Here is a 25,816-nt window from a genome sequence, read left to right on the forward strand (position 1 = left end):
AATACAGATAAAAGTACAACCCAGAGAAAAATAATCATTTCCACTGTTGGTGTAGTAAAAGCAATTCAACACTGATCTTTCAAAGCCAGTACACGGGGCCCTTTTCCAGACTGCTGAGGTCTCCTTGACACCCTCTCTGCTCTTGGCCACCAGGGCACCCCTCTTACCTGGTTTTCCTCCTACCCCTGTGACTGTTCCCATCTGTCACAAGCACTTCTTTCTCTGCTGATCTACTAAAAGTTGATCGTCCTCAAATCCTGACCCTGGCTTCTTCTCTTTCCTCCCTGTGGCCTCTGAGACACCTCAACCACCCCTACATACTCACTGCAACTCCCATGGCTCTCTCCTAAGCAAGCGACCCATACATATGTATAATCACCTCTTGGATGTCCCACAGACACCTCAATTTAACTATGTCCAAAGCTGAACTCATCACCACCTGACCTTGAATCTGTTCCTCAATCTATTTCAGTAAATAATAACCACCCTCCAACTAGGTGACTAAGACAGAAACTAGACCATTTCCTTACACCTTATTTCTCTCCCACTGCCTATCTCCAATCACCAGGAATCTAGAATCTCCAGAATATATTCACTGCGTTTTTGCATACCACCATAATGATCTCACCCCTGAATAACTTCAAGTGCCTCTTCTCTGCACTAATCCATTATCCACACTGTATAGTAATCAGCCCAAAGCCTAAATATAGTGATGCTCCTTCCTCCAGAGAACCTTCTCTGACCACCACCCCTTCTCATGAATGAGTTAGGTGTATGTCCTAAGGCTCTCATGTACTTGGAGCTACCTATCATAGAACTAAACACACCATATCCAGCCGCTCATTCATTTATGAATATTGCCCTCATGATCATAAATTTCCTGAGAGGAGATGCATATTTTTCACTGATGGGCCCTCAGGACCTTGCACAGTGAATGGCACATAGTAAACACTCAAGAGATCTTTGCTGTAAATCACTTTCGTTCCTCTAAGCTAGGGGGTCTTAACCTGGAGTCCAAATACCCCTTAATAGAATTCAGGAAGGTTTATGTACTCCAACTAAAAACTACTAAAAATCTTTTACTTTTACCAGCTTGTAACAGACTTTAGTATTGCCTATCATTCAGAATATAGGCAACAAATTAGAGTAGTATTAGCAGTACCTGTCACCCTGAGACCAATAACATCACAGATATTTTCATATTACATTAAAGCTGTAGCAGATCCCTAAAACACCATGTATATTCATCACTACTTTGAAATCCATAATTATTAAGACTGCTAGACCTTTCAGTTGTGTGAGTTAATAAAGCACATGTAATACACCATGACATATTAAAAATAGTTTTATAACTATATTTCAAAACAGCTCATTTTCTTTATAATCCTCCTTATGTATTATATTATATGCATTAAGAAACATTATTCTGTGATAGTGTGAGTATAAATTGATATATGCACTCTGGAAAACTGTATGGGGGGCCTAGCAACACTGACCTATCGTGCACCCAGTGCCCCAGAAATACCACTCCTGTGTGGAATTACATGTATATGTTTACTTGTACTAGAATGGCGAAGTAGCCAAAAGAAACAAAAATCCACACAAGTGCCCAGATACAGTAGAATGGATCAATAAATTATAGTATCGAACTGAGAATAATCATGTAGAAACACAGATGCGTCTCATAAATGTAATGTTGGTTGAAAGGAGCCAGACACAAAAGAATGCATACTGTACTATTCCTTTTTAAAGTACATTAGGCAAAACTAATCTACCCTGTTAAAAGTCAGAATAGAAGTTACCTTTGCAATGGGGGTTACGGCTGGAATAGGGCACCAAAGTTTCTCTGTGGTGCTGGTAATGTTCTGGTTCTTGATGTGGGTGAGGTTTATAGGTGCATTAGTTTGTGAAGACTGATCCAAATGTGAACTTTTCAGTATCTATATTACACTTTGATCAAAGGATAGAACAAAACAAACAAACCCATTATTCTAAGATGGAATCCATAGGCTTCACAATCTATCAAAGGGGATCCAAAAAAGAAGTCTATTCTAAGCAGAAATTCCAAAGGGGTTATATTAAATGAGCAAACACAATTTGTGCATTTATTCATTCAAAAATTACTTATTAAGTATCTTCTACATACCAGGCACCATTCTGGGCACTGCAGGCAGGGCAGTGAACAAAACAGTCCTGCCCAAAGAGAGCTTAGATTCTAGTGAAGAGAACAACAAGTAACAAAATAAATAAGAACTAAGGGGAAAAATAAAACAGGGATGGATAATAAAGAATGCGTTGGAGAGGGGTCTGAATGTTAAATAGGGTAATCAGGGAAGGCCTCACTGATTGATGCAGGGAACTAAGAGAGATGAGTAAAGTCATATGGATGTCTGGGGAAGAAGGAACCAGACAGAAAGAACAGTTAGTGCAAAGGCCTTGTGGCAGAGAAGCAGTTGGGTTTTCAAGCAGCAGTCAAGAGGTCAGTGAGGCTGGAGTGAAGCAAGTCATGGGGAAAAAATAGTTTAGATCACAGAGGTAACAACAGTAGGCCAAATTCCCCCATAGAGGCTTAGAGGCCCATTATTAGGACTTTGGTTTGTAGTCTGAGGATTCCAAGCAGAGAATTGACATGACCTGACTCCTAATGCAACCAGATCAACTGGCTGCCGTGTTGAGAACAGAATGTGAGGGCAAGAATGGAGGCAGGGAGGAGGCAATGTAAGAGGTCTTGGGGAAAGAGCACAGAATAAGAAGAGGAAAGAACAGATGCCATGAGGAACACAGACACAGACACACATTCAAACACACACAGACACATTATTGTTGTCATATTTGCTGCTGCTGTTACTTAAATGGTTGAGAGCAATTCACAGCTTTCATGACTCTTCACTCCTTAATAGTCCAGCATGTATCTCCTAAGACAAAAGCTTTTTCCTACATAACTGCATTGCTAGAGTAGAATCCTGCTGCTTTCTCCTACATAACCGCATTGCTAGAGTCGAATCCTGCTAGTACCTAAAATGTGGTCCCATCTTCAAATCTCACCAATTATCCCAATACCATCATTTGTAAGCATCCTCCCCACTCCAATCCAGGATCTCACACTGCACTACGGTGGATCTTTTTAGTCCCCCTTAATCTGGAACCACTCTACAATCTCTTGTCTTTTATGAGAATGACATTTTTTTTTTTTTTTTTTTTTTTGCAAAGTACAGGCCAGCCGTGTTGAAGAAAGTCCCTTATTTTGTATTCCTCATGATTACCCTCAGATCATGCATTTGGGGCAGGAACACCTGCTGAGCAATGTTGAGGGTCCTTACACATAAAAGGTGGGTTTAGGGAAGAGAAGACCAAGGTCAGTCAGAGAGGTAAGAGAAAACCAGGGGCTACAACCTCTGGAACAGAAAAGGGAGACTGTCAAGTAGAGGCTGGCTAGCAGTACCCAATGGTGTGAAGAGGTTAAGCTTGATGCGGCCTCCTTCAGCACTGGAGGTCACTGGGGCTGCTTCAGAAATGACTGCAGTGGTTGGTAGAAGGAGAAACCAGTTCTTTACATTAAGGAGTGAGTAAGGATATGAAGGCAGTAAATGGAGACAACTCCAAATCACAGCACTTTGATTAGAAAAGATTTTAGAAGGGTCTTAGAGATCACACAGTCTGCCAGCTCATTTTTAGATGAGGCCCACATTAAGCACCATACCTAAACTCACTCATCTGGCTAGAGACAGGGCCAGTGCTGTGTTAGATCCCCCAGGACTCCATCCCCCGTATGATGCCATGTTCCCGCTTCTGAGAAGTTTGGCACTGAAGGAAAAAAGCCTTCAGTGGGGAGGAATCTCAAAGAAAAGGTTAATATAAATAAAGTAGAAATTCTCTGCCTTCAGTGATCTTCCTAATATGTAAATTGGCCTTGTCTCACCCTGTTTAAATCCTCCCACTGGTCCCCATAATTCGTGGGGGGAACTGCAAATGCCCTCGTGATCTAGTCCCAGGCCACGTAACCGGCTTCATCTCCCACGACATCTTCCTCACTCCAGCAATACTGAACCACTGCCTCTCCCTTCAGGAGACCTTGTTCCCAAGCCCCTGGGCCTCTGCACAAGCTGTGCCCTCCTTGGTGTTCCTTCCCTCCCTATTCCTGTTCCACCTGCTTGCCAAATTGCTCTTCATCCTTCAAAAGTCACTTGCCCCAGGAGGCCTGCCCTTGAACGCCTACTTCTGTATTTTGGGGGGGGGGGGGAACTCTTCTGGAGTGGGAACGAAGAGCCAGCAGATGTTACTTTACAATCTCTGCAAACATGTTTCTTACAAGCATTCCATCATGTTTTCAAAAGTTGCTTAAAAGATCACGATGTTTCCTAAAGCTAAAGGGATATAAATCAAGATTTTCCTCATAACACAGTCAAAAATCTTAAGTCATTCAAAAAAAGTGTTTCATTCATTATAAGATCCATGGGTATATTTCAATAGAAAAACACGTTATGTCTTCAATGGCTAGATTTTCCATCTAGACCAGGAAAACAGTAGGAGGAAGAAGATAAATAGGATTTGGTGTCTGACTTAAGAACAGTGAAGGTCACTATTGTCACCCAAATATTTTTTAAAAACAAGATTCTGCATCCTGCCTCTACATGCCGGCTGACAGTATATCTTCAGGATTTTCTCTCTGCAAAGTATGTATGGAATGAGTTCTATAGAAATATCATCTGTTTTACACCTCACTCCTTCTAAATAATTTGAGATATGAAGAACCAAAAATAAAAATATGTTAAGCACTTACTAAGCCCACAACGCATGTGACACAAGGGGACACACTCAGAACTCAGATCGGAGTAGATCTATAAGTCAAGATCTGTAAGGTAGAGAGATGAATAAGCCAACAAACACAACACAATCCAATGACTCCAGAAGGCAGGTACTTGCATTGTTGCCTGGACGTATAGAGAAAGAAGGGCCTAAAATAGGCCCTTTAGTGTCAGGTAAGGCTTTGGGGGAGAGGACACTACACTGAGATTGAAGGAAGAAAGAGACTGTACAAGCAGAGAAGTGAGGGTCATTTCAGGCAGCCAACATGGCACACGCAAAGATGAAGATACACAAAATAGGCAGTCAGGCTCAGGGAACAGCAAGGAGTTTGTTGTGGCTGGAGGATGTTAGGACAGGGAGAGATATCAGCCTGGAGGAGGGGCAAGGAACCAGATTGTAATAAGCCTTGGAGACTCTGCAAAAGAAGTCTGAACCCTGTCCTGTGCAACAGGGAGCCTTAAGCAGAGTCCAAGTCTGGCTTTAGGAAGATTTGTTTTCAGTACCTGTTAGATGGCCAACTTCACAAAATCATCTAAGGATCCACTCAGGTCACTCATGGCCAGGGCTGGTGTTCAGCAGATGTGCAACAGTATGTGTGTCAGGTAAATAGTATGAAATATTTCTTCACCAATTGGCAAAGAGCTGCACCTCCATCATCTTGCAGGCTGCACCGGCCCCTCCTATGAGTGCCATCTGGCCACCTCGCTGGTACCTGCTGGCATCAGCCCCCATTCCCATATACTTCCCTCTCCCTTCTACCACCAGACCCCAGCAGGGAGACAACACCCTCGATAGTAGTACTGACACTCCAGGAGGAAAATGTTTGATGTCCACTTTACCCTCTGAGGCTGTGGTCGCCAGCCATCGGACAGCATTCCCTAAGCACACCCTGGCATCGCCTCTCATGAGAATTGAAAATCCCATGATGTATCATATCACCAATATTTTGGGGTTTTTAAATTTTTATTTATTTTGAAAGAGAGCAAGCAACTGCACACACAAGTGGGGGAGGCGCAAAGAGACTGGGAGACAGGGAATCCCAAGCAGGCTCCACAGTCAACATGCAGCCGATGCGGGGCTCATCCCCCAGCCTTGAGATCACGACCTGAGCTGAAATCACAAGTCGGTAGCTCAACCCACTGAGCCACCCAGGTGTCTCTTCATCACCAATATTTTGTATTTAAAGCCCTCTTCATATCCTCTTTCCTTGCCTTTTCTCACCTTCGACTCATCACTCTCCTGTTTTTTCTATCTATCAAGAAATCATTTGCCTCCTTTTCTTATCTACCTCCTCTAGGAGAGCTGCCATTTATTCCTTCTCAGCCCATACCTCCCTTCTTAGACAATCTTTATTTTTAAATTTTAATTCCAGTACAGTTAACATACTGTTGTATTAGTTTCAGGTGTACAGTACAGTGATTCAACACTTCCATGTCATTTAGTCCTCATCAAGATTAAGTATAATCCCAATTCCCTTTGCCTATTTTATCCATCCCCCCAATCACCCCCCTTTAGTATCCATCAGTTTGTTCTCTATAGTTGAGTCTGTTTTTTTAATTTTACTCTTTTTTCCCCCTTTGTTTGCTGTTTTCTTCCTTCAATGCCATGTATGAGTGAAATCATATGGCAGTTGCCTTTCTCAGACAGGATTATTTCACTTAGCATTATGCCCTCTAGATCCACCCATGACATTACAAGTGGCAAGGTTTCATTACTTTTTTGGCTGAATACTATTCCATTGTATCTCAATACCACCTCTTCTTTATCCATTCATCTGTCAATGGACACTTGAGCTGCTCTTACAGTTTAGTTAATGTAAATAATGCTGCAATAAACATAGGGGTGCAAATATCCTGGTGAATTAGTGTTTCATATTCTTTGAGTAAATATCAGTAGTGCAATTACTAGATCAATCATAGGATAGTTCTATATTTAATTTTTTGAGGACCGTCCATACTGTTTATCACAGTGGCTGTACCAGTTTGCATTCCTGCCAACAGTCCATGAGGCTTCCTTTTTCTCCACATCCTCACCAACACTTGTTTTGTCTTGTGGTGTTTTTTTTTGTTTTGTTTTTATTCCTTTTTGTTTTGTTTTTTGGGCTTTTTTAGAGAGAGTGAGTATAAGTGGGGGAGAGGGGCAGAGGGAGAGAGAGAATTTTTTTTAAGTTTATTTATTTTGAGAGAGAGAGAGAGAGAGAGAGAGAGAGAGAGAGAGAGAGGGACCTTGAATGGGGGGGGAGGGGGAGACAGAGAGAGGGGGGGCGGGGAGGGATTCCCAAGCAGGCTTAATGTTGTCAGCATAGCGCCTGATATGAGGCTTAAACTCACAATCTGTGAGATCATAACCTGAGCCAAAATCAAGAGCCAGATGCTCAACTGACTGAGCTACCCAGGTGTCTCATTATCTTGTGTTTTGATTTTAGCCACCCTGACAGGTGAGATGACATCTCACTATGGTTTTGATTTGCATCTCCCTGATGATGAGTGATGAGCATCTATTCATGTGTCTACTGGCCACCTGTAGGTCTTCTTTGGAAAATGTCTATTCATGTTTTCTGCCCATTTTTTAATTGGATTATAGTAGGGGTTTTGGTGTTGAGTTGTATAAGTTCTTTATATACTTTGGATACTAACCCTTTATCAGATATGTCATTTGCAAATATCTTCTCCCATTCAGTATGTTGTCTCTTGGTTTTATTAGTTGTTTCCTTTGTTGTACAGCTTTTTATTTTGATGTAATCCTAATATTTTATTTTTGTTTTGATATCCCTTGCCTCAGGAGACATAACTAGAAAAATGTTACTACAGTCAATGTCAGAGAGTTACTGCCTATGCTCTCTTCTAGGATTTTTATGGTTTCAGGTCTCACATTTAGGTTCTTTATCCATTTTGGGTTTACTTTCATGTATGATGTAATAAAGTGGCCCAGTTTCATTCTTTTGCATGTTGCTGCCTAGTTTTCCCAGCACCATTTGTTGAAGAGACTGTCCTTTCCTCACTGCCTATTCTTGCCTCCTTTATCGAAGATTAATTGACCATATAATTGTGGGTTTATTTCTGGGCTTGCTATTCTGTTCCATTGATCTATGTGTCTATTTTTGTGCCAGTACCATACTGTTTTCATTACAATAGCTTTGTGACATAACTTGAAGTCTGGAATTGTGGTACCTCCAGTTTTTTCTTTTTCAAGATTGCTTTGGCTATTCAGGGTCTTTTGTAGTTCCATACAAATTTTAGGATTGTTTGTTCTAGCTCTGTGAAAGATGCTGTTGGTATTTTGATAGGGACTGCATTAAATACGTAGATTGCTTTGGGTAGTATTTAACAATACTACCAGTATTGTTACTGGGACAGTTTAACAATATTTGTTCTTCCAATCCAATGGCATGGAATGTCTTTCCATTTGTTTTTGTCATCTTCTGTTTCTTCCACCAGTGCTTTATAGTTTTCAAAGTACAGGTCTTTCACTTGTTTGTTTTCACTAGTTCACTCCTAGGTATTTTATTATTTTTGGTGCACTTGTAAATGGAATTATTTCCTTAATTTCTCTTTATGGTACTTTGTTATTAGTGTATTTCAGAAACAACCTATTTCTGTGTATTAATTTTGATCCTGAAACATTACTGAATTTATCAGTTCTAATAGTTCCTCAGTGGAGTCTTCAAGGTTTTCTATATATAGTGTCATGTCATCTGCAAGTAGTGAAAATTTTATTTATTCCTTATCAATTTGGATACCTTTTATTCCTTTTTGTATTCTAAGATTGTAATCTTAGATTGTAATCTGGCTAAAACTTCCAGCTGAAGTCCTATGTTGAATAAAAGTGATGAGAATGGACATCCTTGTCTTGTTCCTGACCTTAGGGGAAAAGCTCTCAGTTCTTCCCCATTGAGTATGATGTTGTCTTAGACAAACTTTATTAAAGGGGCAGCCCTTTGAAACATGGTCCCACCCTCTAGGCTACAGCTGATTGGACTGGGTGGACATGGTGACCAATGCTAAGTCAATTAGATTCTCTTTCCTGGGAATTTGGAATTAAGATTCAAAAGTTCAATCGATTCAACTGGTATTATAGGACCAAGCTGGATAGTCATGTGTGCTGAGGGGCCGAGATGACTTTTGGAGAGGGGTGACTATGCGCAAAATGGATCATTGAGTTAAGAAGACAGTCTGCAGTCATAGAAAATCAAAGCATATGTTATCCAGAGAGAGGCAGAGGTATGAATCCCTGTGATTCTTACAAGAGAAAGAACTAGGGAAAGACTAGCTCCCTAATAACCGTACAATGCCTAAAAGGTCAGCCACACTCCCTCTAATTGAATTCCAAAAGATTCTCTTGTCACCTTATGATCCTCTCCTTAATTGGATTTCTTTGAAAAAGTTTCAGTCTTGCAACTGATCGCTTATTTAGAAGGCATCCTGTCATTTGTGGATGGTGTTTTCACCTTCCCCATAGAATCAATTCACAATGAACACAGAAAAATGTTTTAATGACGTTGAGTAGCAGCTAAACTTAACAAGAATCCTCATGCCTTAAAACAATTCTCAATAGCTTTAGAAAAATTCTCTGACCAACATATTATGTACTGCCAGTCAGGAGAAAGATTCTTTCATCTCAGGGAGGTATTGCTGGCCCGCCACTCCCCTCCTTCATGCTAATGGGAAGAGAGGTGGCAAAAAACAAACAAACAAACAAACACACCAGGGGGTAACTGTGGACTACTTCAATTTCTGTGTTGAGGTCATCCAGGTGCCTGCCTCCCACTGGGGGTAAAAAGGAATGAACTGAAAAAGGAGTAGAGGTCAAGGGGCACATTCACATTCTCTGACTATTCCCTCTGCTTTCCCTTCTGCTGCCTCAATAGATCTGTCTTGAGCAGCAAGGATGAAGGCTGGAAATTCATTTTTAAAAAGCAAGAATCTTTGGGAGTAAACAAAGCTAACATATATATAGACTGTCGGTGGTTCCTAAACCAGCAGTTACTAACTACCGCACTGGTTCCTCAAAGTATAAATATAGTTATGTTCTTTAAATATTTAAAAATCTTAATATCCTTATAGTTTCTAACACCATCTTTTCAAACAGGATAGCAACCAAAGCCTCAGATTTCTATTACTTCTGGGTTAATCTTTTTAATGACTGTTTCACGGTTTCTGGGTCTCCAAATGTTCAGTATCTTCTGAATGAAAACAATGGGCCCTCTACCAGGGGAATTCAAAGGTTAGAGCCATCCAAGGCAGTTCAATGGGGAAAAAATAGGTTTTTCAAAAAATAGTGTTGGGACAACTAGATATCCACCCGCAAAAGAATGAAGCTAGACACCCCTACTTCACACAATACATAAAAATTAACTAAAAATGTATCATCTGTCTAAATGTCAAAGCTAAAACTCTTAGAAGAAAACACAGGCCTAAATCTTCACGACCCTAAATTAGGCAATGGTTTATTAGTTTAACACCAAAAGTACAAGGGACAAAAGAAAAAAAAGAAATTGGACATCATCAAAATTTAAAACTTTGTGCCTCAAAGGACACCATTAAGAAAGTGAAAAGACAACTCACTGAATGGGAGAAAATATTTGCAAATAACATAGCAGATAAGGGACTCATATTCAGAATACATAAAGAACTTTTACAACCCAACAATAAAAAACAATTAAAATGGGCAAAGGATTTGAGTAGACATTTTCTCCAAAGAAAATATACAAATCATCAATACATTTATGAATTGATGGTCAGTGCTATTAGTCATCAGGGAAATGAAAACCAAAATCGCAGAGATACCACTTCACACCCAGGAAGACAACTATTATCAAAAAAGACAGAACATAATTGTGGGCAAGGCCACAGAAGAGCTGGCACTCTCAGACATTGTTGGTGGGGTTACACATCGCTTTGAAAAACAATCTGGCAGGACTTCAATAAGTTAAACACACAGTTACCGTATGATTCAGCAAGTCCACTCCTAGGTATATACTCAAGAGACTAGAAAAACGTATGTCTACACGAAGGCAGTGGACACACTCTTCCACTGCCTGCAGGGACAAGCTCACCATTTCCTTAACTTGAGCCAACAAGTGCCTGCTTGGTTCTTTCTGGAGAATTTACAACACGGGGCTAGGAATCACCTTAATGAAAACATCAATTCTCTTAATTTAAGAATTTAATAAGTGTATAGATTACATATATTATTAAAAGTCTATTTCACGGGCTACCTGGGTGGCTAAATTGGTTAAATGTCCAACTCTTGATTTCAGCTCAGGTCATGATCTCACTGTTCATGGGTTCAAGCCCCGTGTTGGGCTCTGCGCTCACAGTGAGAAGCCTGCTTGAGATTTTCTCTCTCTCTCTCTCTCTCTCTCTCTCTCTCTCTCTCTCTCTGCCTCTCCCCTGTGCACGTGTGAGTGCTCTCTCTCCCCTTTCTCAAAATAAATAAATACTTTTTTAAAAAAGTCTATTTCACCAGCTGAAAATATCACATGGGTTGAAAAAAACACTGGTCAACTGAGTTCTGAAACACACCAGTGAGGTCCCTAAAATCTTGCTGTGGCCTGTGGACCAGAAACAATGGCATCACTTGGGAGATGGTTGGAAATGCAGACTGTCAGCCCTCATATAAGATTCACTGACTCAGAATCTAGATTTTAGCAAGTGCTCAGGTGACTCCTATGAACAAGGATATTTGAGAAGAAATGTTTGCTCTCAAACATTTTAATTACACTTAAGACCAATCCACATATGACAAACTTGCGTTAAACCTACAAGAGGAGCCTGACTGCTGAAGTTGTACAGAGTCTGGTGGCTTACGGATGGTTTTCCATATGGCTTCAGGAAGAGGAAGTCCCAGAAACAAAAACAGCAAGTCAGCTTTCCCAGCAGCTTCCTTCTTTTGGTGGCAAAAATGTCACCTACATTGCAAGAGTGTTCAGATCCAAATCCTGGTGGGTAGGAGAGGCCCTAGGACAACTCTGCTTAGAGATGCTGTCACGGGACAGTTTTTCAATTACCACAGTATAATCCACATCCCAATTGGCCATTGCCTGTGGGACCAATATCATTCTTTGTAAGAGAGTATATTCTGCTATTACGTTTTTCAAACAATGACCCTTTATGGAGTAACCATATTTTCTAAATAAAAACATAGTCATATATTCTGAATTAAAAATAGTATATGTGCTGCCGAAGCGAGCACAATTCTGAATTAAAAATAGACACCCATGATATGATAAGAACAAAGATATCTATCACAATAATTGAATGGAATATTTGTGACTGTCCAGGGAAATCTAGGACATATGGTACCAAGACCCCTGAGGCATTAATGACCTGGATGAGAATTACAACGACCTTGATCCTTCTCTGGGTATCTACACCAGAATTCTGGGTACACCAAGTTGCTCCCCACCCTGGTGCTTTTGCATGTAACCTCTCCTCTGCCATGCCATCTTCACTTGTCTGCCCCATCTCATCCTTCAGGTCTCCGCTCCAATGCCATCTCCCTAGAGAGCAGAGAATTCCAGCTCTGGAATTCTATGACAAGTAGCACCCACCAACCCAGCCCCTCTCTATGATCATTCCCTTCTCAGCACTTTTTACAATCTCTATTCGCCATGTCTTCTTGTTCTTTCACTGTTGGCCTCCCCCACCAGAACGGAGGCAAGAATGTGGTCTTGTTCACTGACACACTCCCTGCATCTGGTACCTTCTAGAAATTAAATGAGTTTTTGATGAATAAACAAGTAAAATGTACCCAATTTAGAGAATAAATAAATATTAATAAAAATCACCAAATATACTATAGCTTATTAATAAGAATAACAATAATAAGATCATTTGTGAACAGATCATAAACTTCCATCAGAACCTTTCACTTCATGCTCTTGCAAATGAACAGGATCCAACAAATAGTTGATAGTACTACCGAGATAACTTTGCTTAAATCTTTTTCCTTCTCAGAGCCTCTTCCCTCTCAGAGCCATTCCCTCTCAGAGTGAAACGAGAAGACTATATCTCAGAATTGGGGGAGAGGGAAATGCAAGATGAAATATATATATATATATATATTTCAGAATATATATATATTCTGATGCAAAACAGGCACTCAACTCAATATGGGCTTGATCCTTTATAGTTACCCCCATGCTTCCCTTATTCAAACTGGTCAATGAATATGAAATCACATCTCCAGGCCTTCATGTGAACCTGTTTACTCAACACTCTAGACCCAGCCATAGCTGTTAGAACCCTCTTTTTAAATTCAGCAAGTTCAACTGTGTTTGCAGCACCAATTATTTCAGCCACATCACAATTGAGACTTAATTTAATTTCTAAAGAATACCTCCAGTAGATCATTGTTTCAGGTCATTGTCTCAAAGTTGGTAATGTTCCTGAGGTGAACTTGAACATGGTTCCATTTCTAGACTAAGTTGTAGCAATCTGCTTCAAATGCTCCTGAATAAAGCACCGGACTGATAAACAGAGTTACAAGAAGCAAAAAGCTGCCTAAGTACTCGTTAGAAGCAAGGCACAGTGGTAGTGACCACAGCAACTGAGAAAAATAAAGGGTTTGTAAAACAGTGAAGCAATTTTGGAATCAGATTTGGGTTCCAATTCCCATTTGATAGCCTGCTAAATAGTGACCATGGGCAAGATCCTCAACATCTCTGTGCCCTGGTTTCCTCATCAGTACACTGGGGCTAACAACAGTATTGATGTCAGGAAGTTGTTGAGAAGATGGTTAAGGTAAATCTGTACACACATTTAGTGCTGAGTCTGCACTCAAAAAATGTTGGCTCTGGTTATTAAATTGATTCTCATCCTCAAAGATCTTATATACACTTATCAATGAAAATATTCAGAAGGAAAGAATGGTACTAAATGATACATATTAAGTGAGCAGTACTGGTCACGAAAGATGCAAAACTTTAGGAATGCAAGGCACCCCTTCATCTAGGGATGGTAGAAGGTCTCCTGGGAGTGGTAAAACCAAAGCAGATGGGGCCGTGCAGGACTACAGGCCCCCTGCAGCGGGCACTTACTGTTTGCTAAACACAGTGGGGCACCTTGTATGTAATCGCCACAAGCTACAAGGTAGATACCTTTAAATCCCCAATTTATAGATGAGAAGCTGTTTTACGGATAATGGCTGAAGCTCACACAGGTTTAGTCATTTCCCCAAGTCACCCAACCGGTGGCAGATCAAAGTTTAAAATCACCCCGTCTGACAACCCATCACTGTGCCATTGTTGGGAAGAGGGGTTGACGGGAAGATAAATCATTCCATTGTGAGGCAGGAAGGGACAAAGTAATCTTATTAAATGGCAAGTGGGAAGCAAACAATATGTAATTTAAAAAGAGAAAATAAGGGTAGAAAGGTGGGTTAGAGCCACAGGGAATGGAAAGCTATGGAGTTTGAGCTTCAGCCTGTGGACAATGAAGAATCTGTTTTGTTTGTGGTTTAAGTGTGTGCTTTTGATCAAATACTACCACCACCACCACTACCAAGAGCATTTATGGAATACCAACTAAGGGCCGGGTCCCAGGCTAAACCATTTGCATACATTACTTCCAAAAGTTACAATTTGCAATTGAGGTATTATTACCTCCATTTCACAAATAAACAAAGCCCTGAGTGGTCAAGCCCCTCACTGGGATGACTCCAGCATGGTGGGGTTCATAAGTGAGTGTGAGCAAAGTCAAAGTCAATACACTTCCCTCTAAAAGAGTACTGCAGAAAAACCTCCCTTGCAAAAGAGAGTGGGGGAAAAAAAGAAAAAGAAAAACAGAGGGAACTAGTCCGAAACAATATACCAATCCAGAGTAAGGAGACAAATGTCTTAAATGGAGTCACTGAAAATGGAAGGGAGGTGACAGAGAGCAAATGTGTTCATGACCTTTTTTTTCATTTACTCCATTTCTGTGTCATGATCTGCTCCCTGAAGTAGAAACCAAGTTAGTAATTATTCCAGTTTCTATTACCAGCCTTGCCTGTAAGCCTGATTTGAGCCCTGTTGTTAGCCTGAGAGCGAACACTGCGTTTAGTATTTACCTGTCCTGTCACAGTGTTATCAGGGCTAAAATACGGCATCATCCTCTAATCTGTTATCTGTATTGAAGGGTAATCATTCAAAAGAATAAAACTAAGCCTCCACATCCAATAAATCACATTATGCTTCACATATCAACGCTTTAAAAAACCTGACCTAAACACATAGTCTGTCAAAACAGGAGGACACATACGCTTAAGCTCTAATGAGCTCTGCCAAATCCTACATTATTATTAAAGTTCATCGTGAGCTCAGAGGTCACACATTTTTATAAAATGGAATGTGGTATCAATATTTGTTGGGCTGCTTTCTAGTTAATATTCTAGAGAAAGTTGCATAATAAAGCAGTAGGAAATACATGCATTATGAATATATCTTTCAAGCTAAGGCAAAAGCTAAATAGACAATTACTTAACATTATGTCATTTTTTGGAATTAAGAGTTAGGAGCTTGGACATTCATGTAATTTTTCCAAAAACCCAAAACACTTTTGCACTAAAACCTTAGCTATAGTGCTCCTCATTCAATAGCTAACTGCAATATGTTCAGTGGGAAATCAGTAGTAGAACAGGAACACGCAGAGTTGAAATTCATAAAGATAAAAGAGTATAATTTTCCTGTCCAAATCCACAAGTTAATACATGAATATTCCCAACAATTTACAATATTAATTTGAAATATCAAATGTGTTTCTGAGAATAAAATTATGAAAGAAATGGCACCTTAGAGTCTCACTTACTAAGGATAAAAACAAACATGGTTTGTGTACTGCATTCACCAAAAAAAAGATGTATATATAGACACATGTATATACATATATATGTCTATATATATATGTCTAATATCATACATATATATGTCTATACATCATATATACATATTTATGATAAAGCAAAGTAACAGCATAAACAGTCTAATTTTACAGCTCTTAATTACATAATGATCTGTGGTTTGTGTTTTTTAATCTGTTGGACTTAATTTTATTTCTATGTGCAAACACATACGTGGATATTAAAGAATTCTGCTCACCTGTGCATATTCAGACCCAAATATCATGAAACATTTAGCAGTAAAATCCAGTCTCTGAAGGCAGGCTTACCACTACGCCACTATTCAGTGTAAAGATACAACTGCCTTCATAATAGACAGAAGCTAAATCGTTTTTTTTTTCCTTTGCATCACTTGAGGCTTCCTGCAAACCCAGTCATATAAACAACTTCCTTCACCTTTTCTTCAAATCTGAGTGTTTAATTAAGCCATATATCATCGCAACCCCTCTAGTCCAGCTGTCTGTCAGAACAGAGGTTTACTGCAACTCCACCCTTTTCCCACCTTCAGCTTCAACAGTGCATTTCATTTTTTTTTCCTATCAGAGAAAAAAATTAAGATGAAGAGTTCCAATCCTCAAAGTAGTTCAGTGAACTGTCACAATAATATCATTTAACCCCAGGGAATTTTCTGTTTAATTGCCACTCTCTCCCTTCCCCCAAAGGGCTACATCTTCTTTCAATGGTGTAATGGAAAGCACCGCATTAAGAAAGACAGAGAGAAAACATAATCGGTTTAAATTTTTAAACATCTAACCTTTTCACCAGTCACTTTTAATCATTTGCACCTGTGACTTTAATAATCAGCCTGGCAATCAGAGGACAGATCTAGGAGAGATGCCCCAATCACAACCATTATTGTATTAAGGAGCAAAAGAAGAAAGCGATTTTCTCACATGTGACACTAAGAAAGTTTTACATGTCAGTAACACCCAATCTTGGGAAGAATAGAGCTCCAGGTACTTAAAATCTTCATTTTCTAAAAGTCAAAAGATTTTCTTAAAATATATACCTTACTGTATTTGTAAATATTAAGTTTTTACATTTTGTAACAATTTTTCAACTTTAGGGCTCAGAAAAAGAAAAAAGCTCTAGAATAAGCAGAACATTGGGGGAGGCAGTGAGATGTTTGAACCATTCTCCCCAAGGAGAAATCAAAACCATTACATTATACCACATAACCATTTATTTCTCTCTGCAAGGCAAACTTAGAGCACAGTGGTAATATTCTGAAAATGTGACAGAAGTTCTACATCAGTGAACACACAAGTTTGGAAGGGACAAATATGGTCGCTGTCAGTTGTAGTCTGCCCTCAGCAAGTCAATAGCCCTGTGGGTGAGGCTCCCATATGGAAATCTTCCTTGACTGCCCAAGGCTGCATGGGATTCCCTGTGAACAGCATCTGGACCACACCTTGTTGGGTCACACAAGCAGCTGACAAGAGCTGGAGGAAAATGCGTCTGGTCCAGAGATGAGAGGACAGGGCCAAGAATCAAAATATGCCCTCTAAAATTTGATGGGGAGGGCCCCTTAAAAAGGCTATTTATCCAGTCATGTTTTTCTAATCAGTCTTGGCCATTCACCGGCAGATGTTGGTCATTCTGGGGACTAACTGGTAGGATTTTGTGGTTCCTGCAGCTGCCAGCCTTTCATAACCTCAGTGATGTTGTGGAAGCATCCATTTAGTGTATAAATATGCTTTTTTTTTTTGCATTAAAACACTGCCAAGTGAAATATTAGAGAACAAACTCCCCACCCAGTGGAGAAATTTTCCAGTTTCAAAGCATCTGGGATGAAGATTCCAAATTACCTGTAGCAAAAATTTCTTCTAGATTTTTTAAAATCCTCTTGCTTGTTGAGGAACCTACTGAGGAGCCTGCCAAAGATGACACCCACAGTTCAGATTACTGGTCCTACATTTACCTAGTTAGGGCAGGAAGAAGTGTTTGATGGTTACCCAGGATCCTTCCACTTGTAGCAGGAATGAACACCAAAAAAAAAAAAAAAAAAAAAAAAAAAAAAAAAAAAAAAAAAAAAAAAAAAACATCAGGACACTCAACTCCTTAGAGATTTAAAAGACTTCCAGAGGAATAAAGAGGAAAGAAATCTCTCCCTCCCCACCTTCACCCCCCACCCTGTGTGTGCCCTAGCCATGTAATTCCATGCAGTTCCAGAGAGAATCCTTTACTCCACAGGGCTCCTAGATCTGACCCCAGCAAAGCCAGGTTGGTCATCCTTCTCCCCACGCTTCCAATCTCCATACCAACCCCTCCCCACCACCTCGGGCCACCTCCTTACCTGATAATGTCGTCGTTGTGTCCCAAGAAGAATTTTTGGCTGTGCTCTCGGGTGTTGTAAACCACCCCGACCCCAGCCACAAAGTAGACCACCTCCTTGCCGGCCGTGTAGTACAGGTTGTTGCGGCACTGGTGACCCCGGTACCCGTACACCCACTCCAGCCGGAGCTGGCAGCTGGGAGCTGTCCGATCCGCCATGATAAGCCGACCCCACTCGTCCCCCGGCTCCCCCGCGCGCGGGTCCGCGGCCCCTGCGCTCCGGGTCTGTCCTCGCCAAGACTCGGGCTGCGGAGGACCTGCAAGGACTCAGTGTGCAGCGCTGGGCGCTGATTTCCGCGGCGACGCACAGACACAGCCCAGTGCGCCGGCCGCCACCATCATCCGCCGCCGCCGCCGGAGATGAGCCGCCAGTGCGCGGCCGCCAGACCCCGCCGGGCGCCCCGGCTCCCTCTCCCCGGGCAAGGCGTCTTCGCGGGCGCCAACACCCGCACGCACACGCCTCACTGCACCTGCGGGCTTCGTCCCCCAGGAGAGGTTCTTGGGGGGGTCACCCCGCCTTTTAAATCAGGGATCTGCATATCCAAACACTGATTACCCAGTTCGCTCACTGAAGTTTGCAGTGCGTGGGGGCTTCGCAGCAGGCAACGGGATTTATTCTGTGACAGCTTTGATTTGACAGAGAACCCGGGCAAGCTTTGCCATCACCATCCTTGGATCCGAAACTGACAGTCTGTACCCAGGATGCAGGAGAAAGGAAGAAAGAAACAGATTTTTTGTATCAGTCACCAGTCCAAGAAAATGATCCCCAGACTAAACCAAGGTTTTTTGTTTTTTGTTTTTTTAATTGTCAACTATTCTCCTTCTCCCTCCAGATCCATTTCCTTAATGATATGAAATATGCCCAAAATGCTTCTCGTTGCTGATATGATTGAAGAGAATACTTGCTGTTTCCCCATTAAATCAGGGTGAATATGCAACGGTCATTTTTTTTAGATGCTTCAATTAGTTGTCATGTAAATATTTTAAAATCACATCCTCCGTGAAACCTCTCTTGACCGAAAAAAATCATGAAGAACTTAGCAGTTCTCACTAATCAGCAACTCCAAGTGCAAGCGTCATGAAAGATTTTTCTGAATTGGAGGAAACGAGACACTAGTGCAGTTGGAGGCAGGAAAGCGCTACCTACTAACGCTCCTGGTCCCGAAGAAATTAAATAATTAACAAGTGGCAAAAATCGAGTGCCCCGCTTCACGAAGGTCTGAACTAGCTACGGGGACCCGTGGGCTCAAAGGTCAGCCTCTAGCCAGGCGGGGGGTGGGGGCCGGGACGCACTCCGCGCCCCCCACCCCCCAACAACGTGCGCCCACACTACCCTAGCTTCGGCTGCCGCAGGTCCGAGGGAATGCCAGCCCCCAGGGACAGCCCGACCCGCGCGCACTGCCTCGCTGTCAACGTCCTGCACTCCTCCCACACCGGATCCAGCCTAGTCTGCAGAGCATCCCCGCTCTCTCCGCCTCTAACCTCTGCTCGGAGCGGGCGCCGCCAGCACGTCCCGGATCGCGCACGGGCGAGCGAAATCCTCTGCCTGCCCTCCCTTCCCCACCTCCCGCACCCGAGGATGGGCTTCGTCACTGGGGCGCAGCGGGAGACGGGTTCTTCCTCCAGCGGGCGCTCCGGGGGCGGGGCCACAGCGCAGCTTTCGGGAACCGCGGCGGCCGGTTACTAGGCGAGATCACGGCGCTTGGAAACCGCGACGCCCCAGAGCCTGGGGCCGCCCCTCTCTCTCCCCGCCCAGGTTTCTCCCTTCCTCGATGCGTTCTGGGAATCGTAGTCCTTTCAATGCCGACTCGGTTAGGGAGCCCTCGGAGCTGGACCACAAGTCCCAGGATTCCGCACGCCCAGAGGGGGCCGTGCAGAGGCCATTACCGGCGTCGGTGGTGCCTCCTGTTCTCCCGCAGAGCAGAGGAAGGCGCATCAAGGGCGAACGCTTGTCAACCGCCCTGCGATCCCTAAGTGACTGAGGCGGTGGCGTGCGTGCGTGTGTATCTATGGAGAAGAGCAGTGGAGTTGGAGTAGAGATAATCTCTATGGCCCACCTCGAGAATTTCTTCTGCACCAGTGCCTGAGGGTTACTCTAGCTAGCCGACTGGAGCCCAAGTTTGTTTCCTACTTCAGTTTTCTTTTTTGTTCAGATGGGTTCTAATCTGTTAAAGTGCGGTGCTGCCACATTTAAGAAAAATGCTGGGGGATGTGGGCTCACTCTGCCTTAACCAGAGCCTTCCGTGAGCTACCTCCTAAATTACGACGGGATTGGGGAATTGAAGGACAACCAGATTTTGAAAATGGGAAGGTGAGAACCAGCCTTGGCCTTCAAACACGGATGTCTGTGGATGCCACTACCCAAAGTGAACTATGAATTCCGGAGTAGCCCATTTTCTTATTGGGACCACAGCAGACCTGTGGAAAGAGATTTCAAAATTCCAGTGACTAAAGACTCAAAGGATGATGGAAGGGATATTGGGAGCATATCGTTTATTTTCCTCTCTGAGCTCTCCTGCAACCACTTAACTAGTTCTTCAACTACCTCAAGTTTTTTTTTTTTTTTTTTAACGTTTATTTATTTTTTGAGACAGAGAGAGACAGAGCATGAACGGGGGAGGGTCAGAGAGAGGGAGACACAGAATCTGGAACAGGCTCCAGGCTCTGAGCTGTCAGCACAGAGCCCGACGCAGGGCTCGAACTCACGGACCGTGAGATCATGACCTGAGCCGAAGTAGGCTGCTTAACCGACTGAGCCACCCAGGCGCCCCCAACTACCTCAAGTTTTAATACAGCCCTCTGAGCGGTAGGAAAGCCTCCAGAAGATTAGAAGTGCCAGAGTTTGGAAGAGCAGTTGCTGCCTGCAACAATGAAGATGGGAATTGGTTTCAATGTTATTTTTAAGGGAACAGGAATCTACGAATATGTGAGGTGGCATTGTGCAGATAAGGGCACTACCAAGAACAAAAACAAAATTCCTGAAGAAGATTTGAGACATAAGCAAAAATATAAATGACCAGTAATGCCTTACCAAGCAAAAATATAAATGACCAGTAATGCCTTACCATAAAACACTGCCAATGAATTATGTAGAGACAATAGATTCTATACAGGAATTCAAAAGATGAAGAGCTTTTCCAGTTATAATAAGTCAGGAAAGACTTCATGGAGGAAATAGGAAGTACGGGTAGAATTGAGATCTATCAAGATAAACAACACTCTACATGGGTCTATGGAATAAAAAGATAGATGTAGGAAAACATAGATTTAGAAACAGTGAATAGAATCCGTGTGAGAGAATTCACGTAAGATGAAAAGGGCACATAAACCTGAAAGGTTAGATTGTGGATGGAGCTGAACCTAGAGGTTTCCACTATATCCTTAAAATAATGGAGAGCTGTTGATTTGTTGATTTTTTTTTTCCTTGACAAGGAGAAAAACAATAAAAACAGTAGTCTTCAATAGGACTTTCAATAAAAAGTTTCATCAGGACCTGCCCATTATCAGGGGACTGCAGAGCCAGGGGAATAAGCCAAAATATACGGAACTAAGATACATAATTGGCTGCATGGAAAGGGCTGTGGAACAGGATGTTTCATAGGCTCTCAAGAAAGAGCAAAGGCCTGTCCCCTAGCAGAGGCTATACTGAATCCCAATAGATCTCACCCTTGTCCCTACTCCATCCTTTTCCAATATTAGACTATAGAAAAGTAGACAAAACAATGCCCAGCCACCAAACTATGACTCTAAGAAGATTAACTTATTCCTAGATAAAGTAGGAAGTATGTCAAAAATTCATGCACAGCGTATCAGAATAAATGATTCTGGAAAGAGCTGTCCCATCAAACAAGCAACAAAACAGGGCATAACCAATCCAAACCAAGATCCTGAAGGTTACATTATGTAACCCCATCTGGAAGAAAATTTATGTCAAAAAAGCAGATTGTCTACCAAAGAAGAATTTAGTTATAGTATGAACTCAAAATATCAAGATCTTGAGGTGCCTGGGTGGCTCAGTCCATTAAGCATCCAACTCTTGATTTCAGATCAGGTCATGATTTCCTGGTTACTGAGCTATTCCTGAGTTGGGCTCCATGCTAACAGCACAGAGACTGTTTGGGATTTCTCTTGCCCTCTTTCACTGCCCCTCCCACTCATGTGCTCTCTCTCTCTCTCTCTCAAGGTAAATAAATAAACTTTAATTTATTTTAAATAATAAAAGTAACACAATAACAAAATACCAAGAGCTTAAAGATGGATACTAAAAATAAAAGCCAAGCTAAAAAAATAAATATAAACACAGTTTCAGATCTAGTGAATAGCTTTGAAACAACAGAACAACAAAAAAAAGGAAATCAAATTACCAGTATGGAAAAAACACTGGAAATTATCACAAGAAATGCAGAGAGAAAAAGGAGATTCAAGAGATATGAGGGGCACCTGGGTGGGTCAGTCGGTTAAATGTCTGACTCCTGATTTCAGCTCAGGCCATGATATGGTTTGTGGGTTCAAGCCCCACATCAGGCTCTGCTGACAGTGTGGAGCCTGGTTGGGATTCACTGTCTCCCTCTCTATCTCTACCCCTCCCCTACTCGCTATTGTCTCTCTTTCTCTCAAAAATAAATTAACATTAAAAAAATAAAATAGATGATGCTTAAGAGAGCAAAGCTAATCCAGCATATAGATCATTGGTATTCCTAAATTAGAAAAGTCAACAAATGGAACAGAAAAAGTATTCAGAAATAAAGTAATATATTAACTGAATCTGCACATTAAAGGCATACAGTGTATACTAGGAAAAAAAAGATGATAAAGTCTCCATGGAGGCAAAATTATTTAACTTCAAGAATAATACTTCAAAATCATTCATGAACTTTAGAGAGAACTATTGCACCATCTCTGCCAATTAGTAATTAAAGGGAAATGTTTAAGCATTTATTGTGTGTTTTGGGGGGAACTGAGGTTTATCCTCAGTTGATAAAGGAAAGCTATTTACCTAAGGATACCAGCTAATAAAGGTAAGAAAAATGGTAGATTTAGAAAATTATTCAGTGATGTAATTGATGCAGACAAAGGTCGTAAATGTATACTAAAATGATTAGATGAAAGAGTAATGCTAAAGAATCACTCTCACAGATTATGTACATTTAAATGGAAAGATCTGGAGGTCAAAATCTCAAACAAATTATAGTATCAGTGGGGTGCCTGGCTGGCTCAGTCAGTGGAGCATACAACTCAATCTCAGGGTTGTGGGTTTGAGCCCAATATTGGGTGTAAAGATTAATTAAAAATAAAATCTTAAAAAAAACAGTTTAGTATAAAAAATTTTTTTGTCAGTCGGTTGAATGTAAAGCAGAGGTTCTCAAAGTGTGGTCCAGGAACCCCTAAGAGTACTTGAGGGGCTTTTAAGGGGTCCGCAAGGTCAAAACTATTTCCATACTAATATTAAGACACTATTTGGTCTTTGAAATCTCATTCTTGCAGGAGAGTGTAGTGATGTTTTCCAGAGGCTGCATGATATGTGATATTTCAGTGGACTGACTGCCAAGGCAGATGTAAGTTTCCTTCCATCTTTTGTTAAACCAGATATTCAGAGATTTGCAAAACTGTAAAACAGGGTCACTTTTCTTACTAAGTTTTTGTTTTGTTTTGGAAAATATAGTTATTTTTCATACACACAAAAAACAGTTTAGTATCACCAATACCAGAACAAACTGCATCTTCTACCTCTTGATATCATGCTATATGAAATACTGCATAAAATATTTTTGGCCAAATAATATCGAACCCAAGTCTAATCATGTCTTAACACCTAACTCAGTTTACAGAAAATATGGGATAGGTGAACAAACAAGTTAATTGAAACCACAAGGAAACAATCAGGTAAAGCCAGAAGATAGGAGAGGATACAACACAACTGGTCTGGCCTCATCAAAAAAAGTAAATGCATGAAACAACAAAAAATACAAAACAAAGTGCAGAATTATTCTTGTTTAAAAGAGACTAAAGAGACACAAAAACTAAATACAATGTGATTAGATCTTGGGTCCTTTTGGTATTTTTTAAGGCTACAAAAGATAGTGTGGGTAGAAGGAATAATAGGGGACATCTGAACACAAAGTGGACACTAGAGGATATTAGGGAATTCGTTATTTTTTAGAAAATCTTATTCTTTGGAAATATATCCTGAAGTATTTAGGAGTAAAATGTTATGTCGGCAACTTACTTTCAAAAGATTCAGAAAGAAGTGTTATCTGTATACATACAAACACACACATGCACATATGCATAAGGAGAAATAAAGCAAATAAGGCAAATATTAGCAATTGCTAAATCTAGCTATTTTTTAACTTTTTCTGCATGTTTGAATTTTTTTTAATAGAAGATTGGAAAAGAATGTTTTTTGATCTAGCCAGAAACAAAAATGGAGGATGGGTACGGAAAGAAATTAGGCTGGCTTCAGTTATCTGCCCTGCAACCTCCAATGCCAGAAAAAATGAAATAGTATCTATATATACTGATAGAGAAGCAAAGTATAACATCAGAATTATACACAGCTAAATTGTGTAAGTGTAAAGGCAACAGACATTCTTAGCATTAAAGAACCTAATGGCATTGTTTAGCACTTGTGACAATTATAATGAATTTTAATGGCAAATGACTAAGGACCCCAAATAAGCCATTTAAAAAGGTAGAGATTTTGTGGCTACATTGAAATACAAGTTATGCTTCTTCCATCACAGCAAGTTTATTGCAGTCGTGACAATGAGACCTGTAACATTTTCTGCTAGGCCCATGGGGTAGAGTGGAAGTAACAAGACTTTTCAACATTAAAAACAATTAAAGAATACTTATATTTTAGGTCATTTGCCAAAATAGCAATCAATGTGCTTCCTACAGTTTGACTTCTAGGGCCCTAAAGTAATTTGCTTGAAGAAATTGGATTCCAAAGATTACAGGGGGGAATTTTTGAAGTATGTCCATTTTCTTTTTTTTTTTTATTTTTATTTTTTTTTTTTTTCAACGTTTATTTATTTTTGGGACAGAGAGAGACAGAGCATGAACGGGGGAGGGGCAGAGAGAGAGGGAGACACAGAATCGGAAACAGGCTCCAGGCTCTGAGCCATCAGCCCAGAGCCCGACGCGGGGCTCGAACTCCCGGACCGCGAGATCGTGACCTGGCTGAAGTCGGACGCTTAACCGACTGCGCCACCCAGGCGCCCCAGTATGTCCATTTTCAAGTGGAGATCAAAAGAAGCCCAAAAGAAACAATTGTGGACTGACTGACAGTGACAATTGCGGATTGAACAAAAGTTCTTTTTAAAGGGGCTGTTTTGAAGATTATGATTCTGACTTTGGAGGAACCAAAGTGATTGGCAGTAGAAGGAATCACATGTGAAATTCCTTAAAAATTGACTTTAAAAATAACAAAAATAAAAAGTTTCTCTCATAAAAAGTCTGGAGGTATAGCAGCTTAAGGAAATGGTCGGCTGCTCAGAATCCTTTTATCTTGTTGTTATACTACATTCAGTACAGATCTTCCACCTCATGGTTGAAGATGACAAATCAAACTTCAGTGTTTACATTTGCGTAACAGCTAGCAGGAAGAAGAGCAGAAGATGGGCATATCCTCTCTAAGGATATTTTCTGTAATTTTCATACAACCCTTCTGCTTATATCTCATTGGCCAGAACTTACTTAGCATCTAGCTGCAAGGGAGGCTATGCTTAAACACTGTATTCTTGGGGGCAATGTGTACATTTAAAATCAGGAGTATTAAGGGCACCTGAGTGGCTCA

At 41.1% G+C, this 25,816-nt stretch overlaps 1 protein-coding gene and 1 pseudogene across 4 annotated transcripts in view; one reads left to right on the top strand and one right to left on the bottom strand.

Moving 5' to 3' along the window:
• Positions 1–19,733, bottom strand: part of EML6 (EMAP like 6) — a 282,419-nt gene extending 262,686 nt beyond the window's left edge. For 2 of the 4 annotated variants that reach the window (XR_015249223.1, XM_086701101.1), the window contains exons 1-2: positions 19,501–19,733; positions 17,981–18,709 (exon numbers count right to left, since the gene is read on the bottom strand). Coding sequence is in view for 3 of the 4 variants with exons in the window: in XM_086701101.1 (XP_086557227.1) it covers positions 17,981–18,177 (197 nt within the window). In the remaining variant the exon portion in view is untranslated. The remainder of the gene's footprint in view (positions 1–17,980; positions 18,710–19,500) is intronic. The other 2 variants (XM_025931862.2, XM_086701100.1) reach the window with 1 other exon arrangement.
• A 4,962-nt stretch (positions 19,734–24,695) lies between these two features.
• On the top strand, positions 24,696–24,801 carry LOC112869750 (small nucleolar RNA SNORA1; annotated as a pseudogene).
• The last annotated feature ends 1,015 nt before the right edge of the window (positions 24,802–25,816 follow it).

Source organism: Puma concolor, chromosome A3, assembly GCF_028749965.1.
Source record: "Puma concolor isolate L17-30 chromosome A3, mPumCon1.1.hap2, whole genome shotgun sequence".
Taxonomy (NCBI): Eukaryota; Metazoa; Chordata; class Mammalia; order Carnivora; family Felidae; genus Puma; species Puma concolor.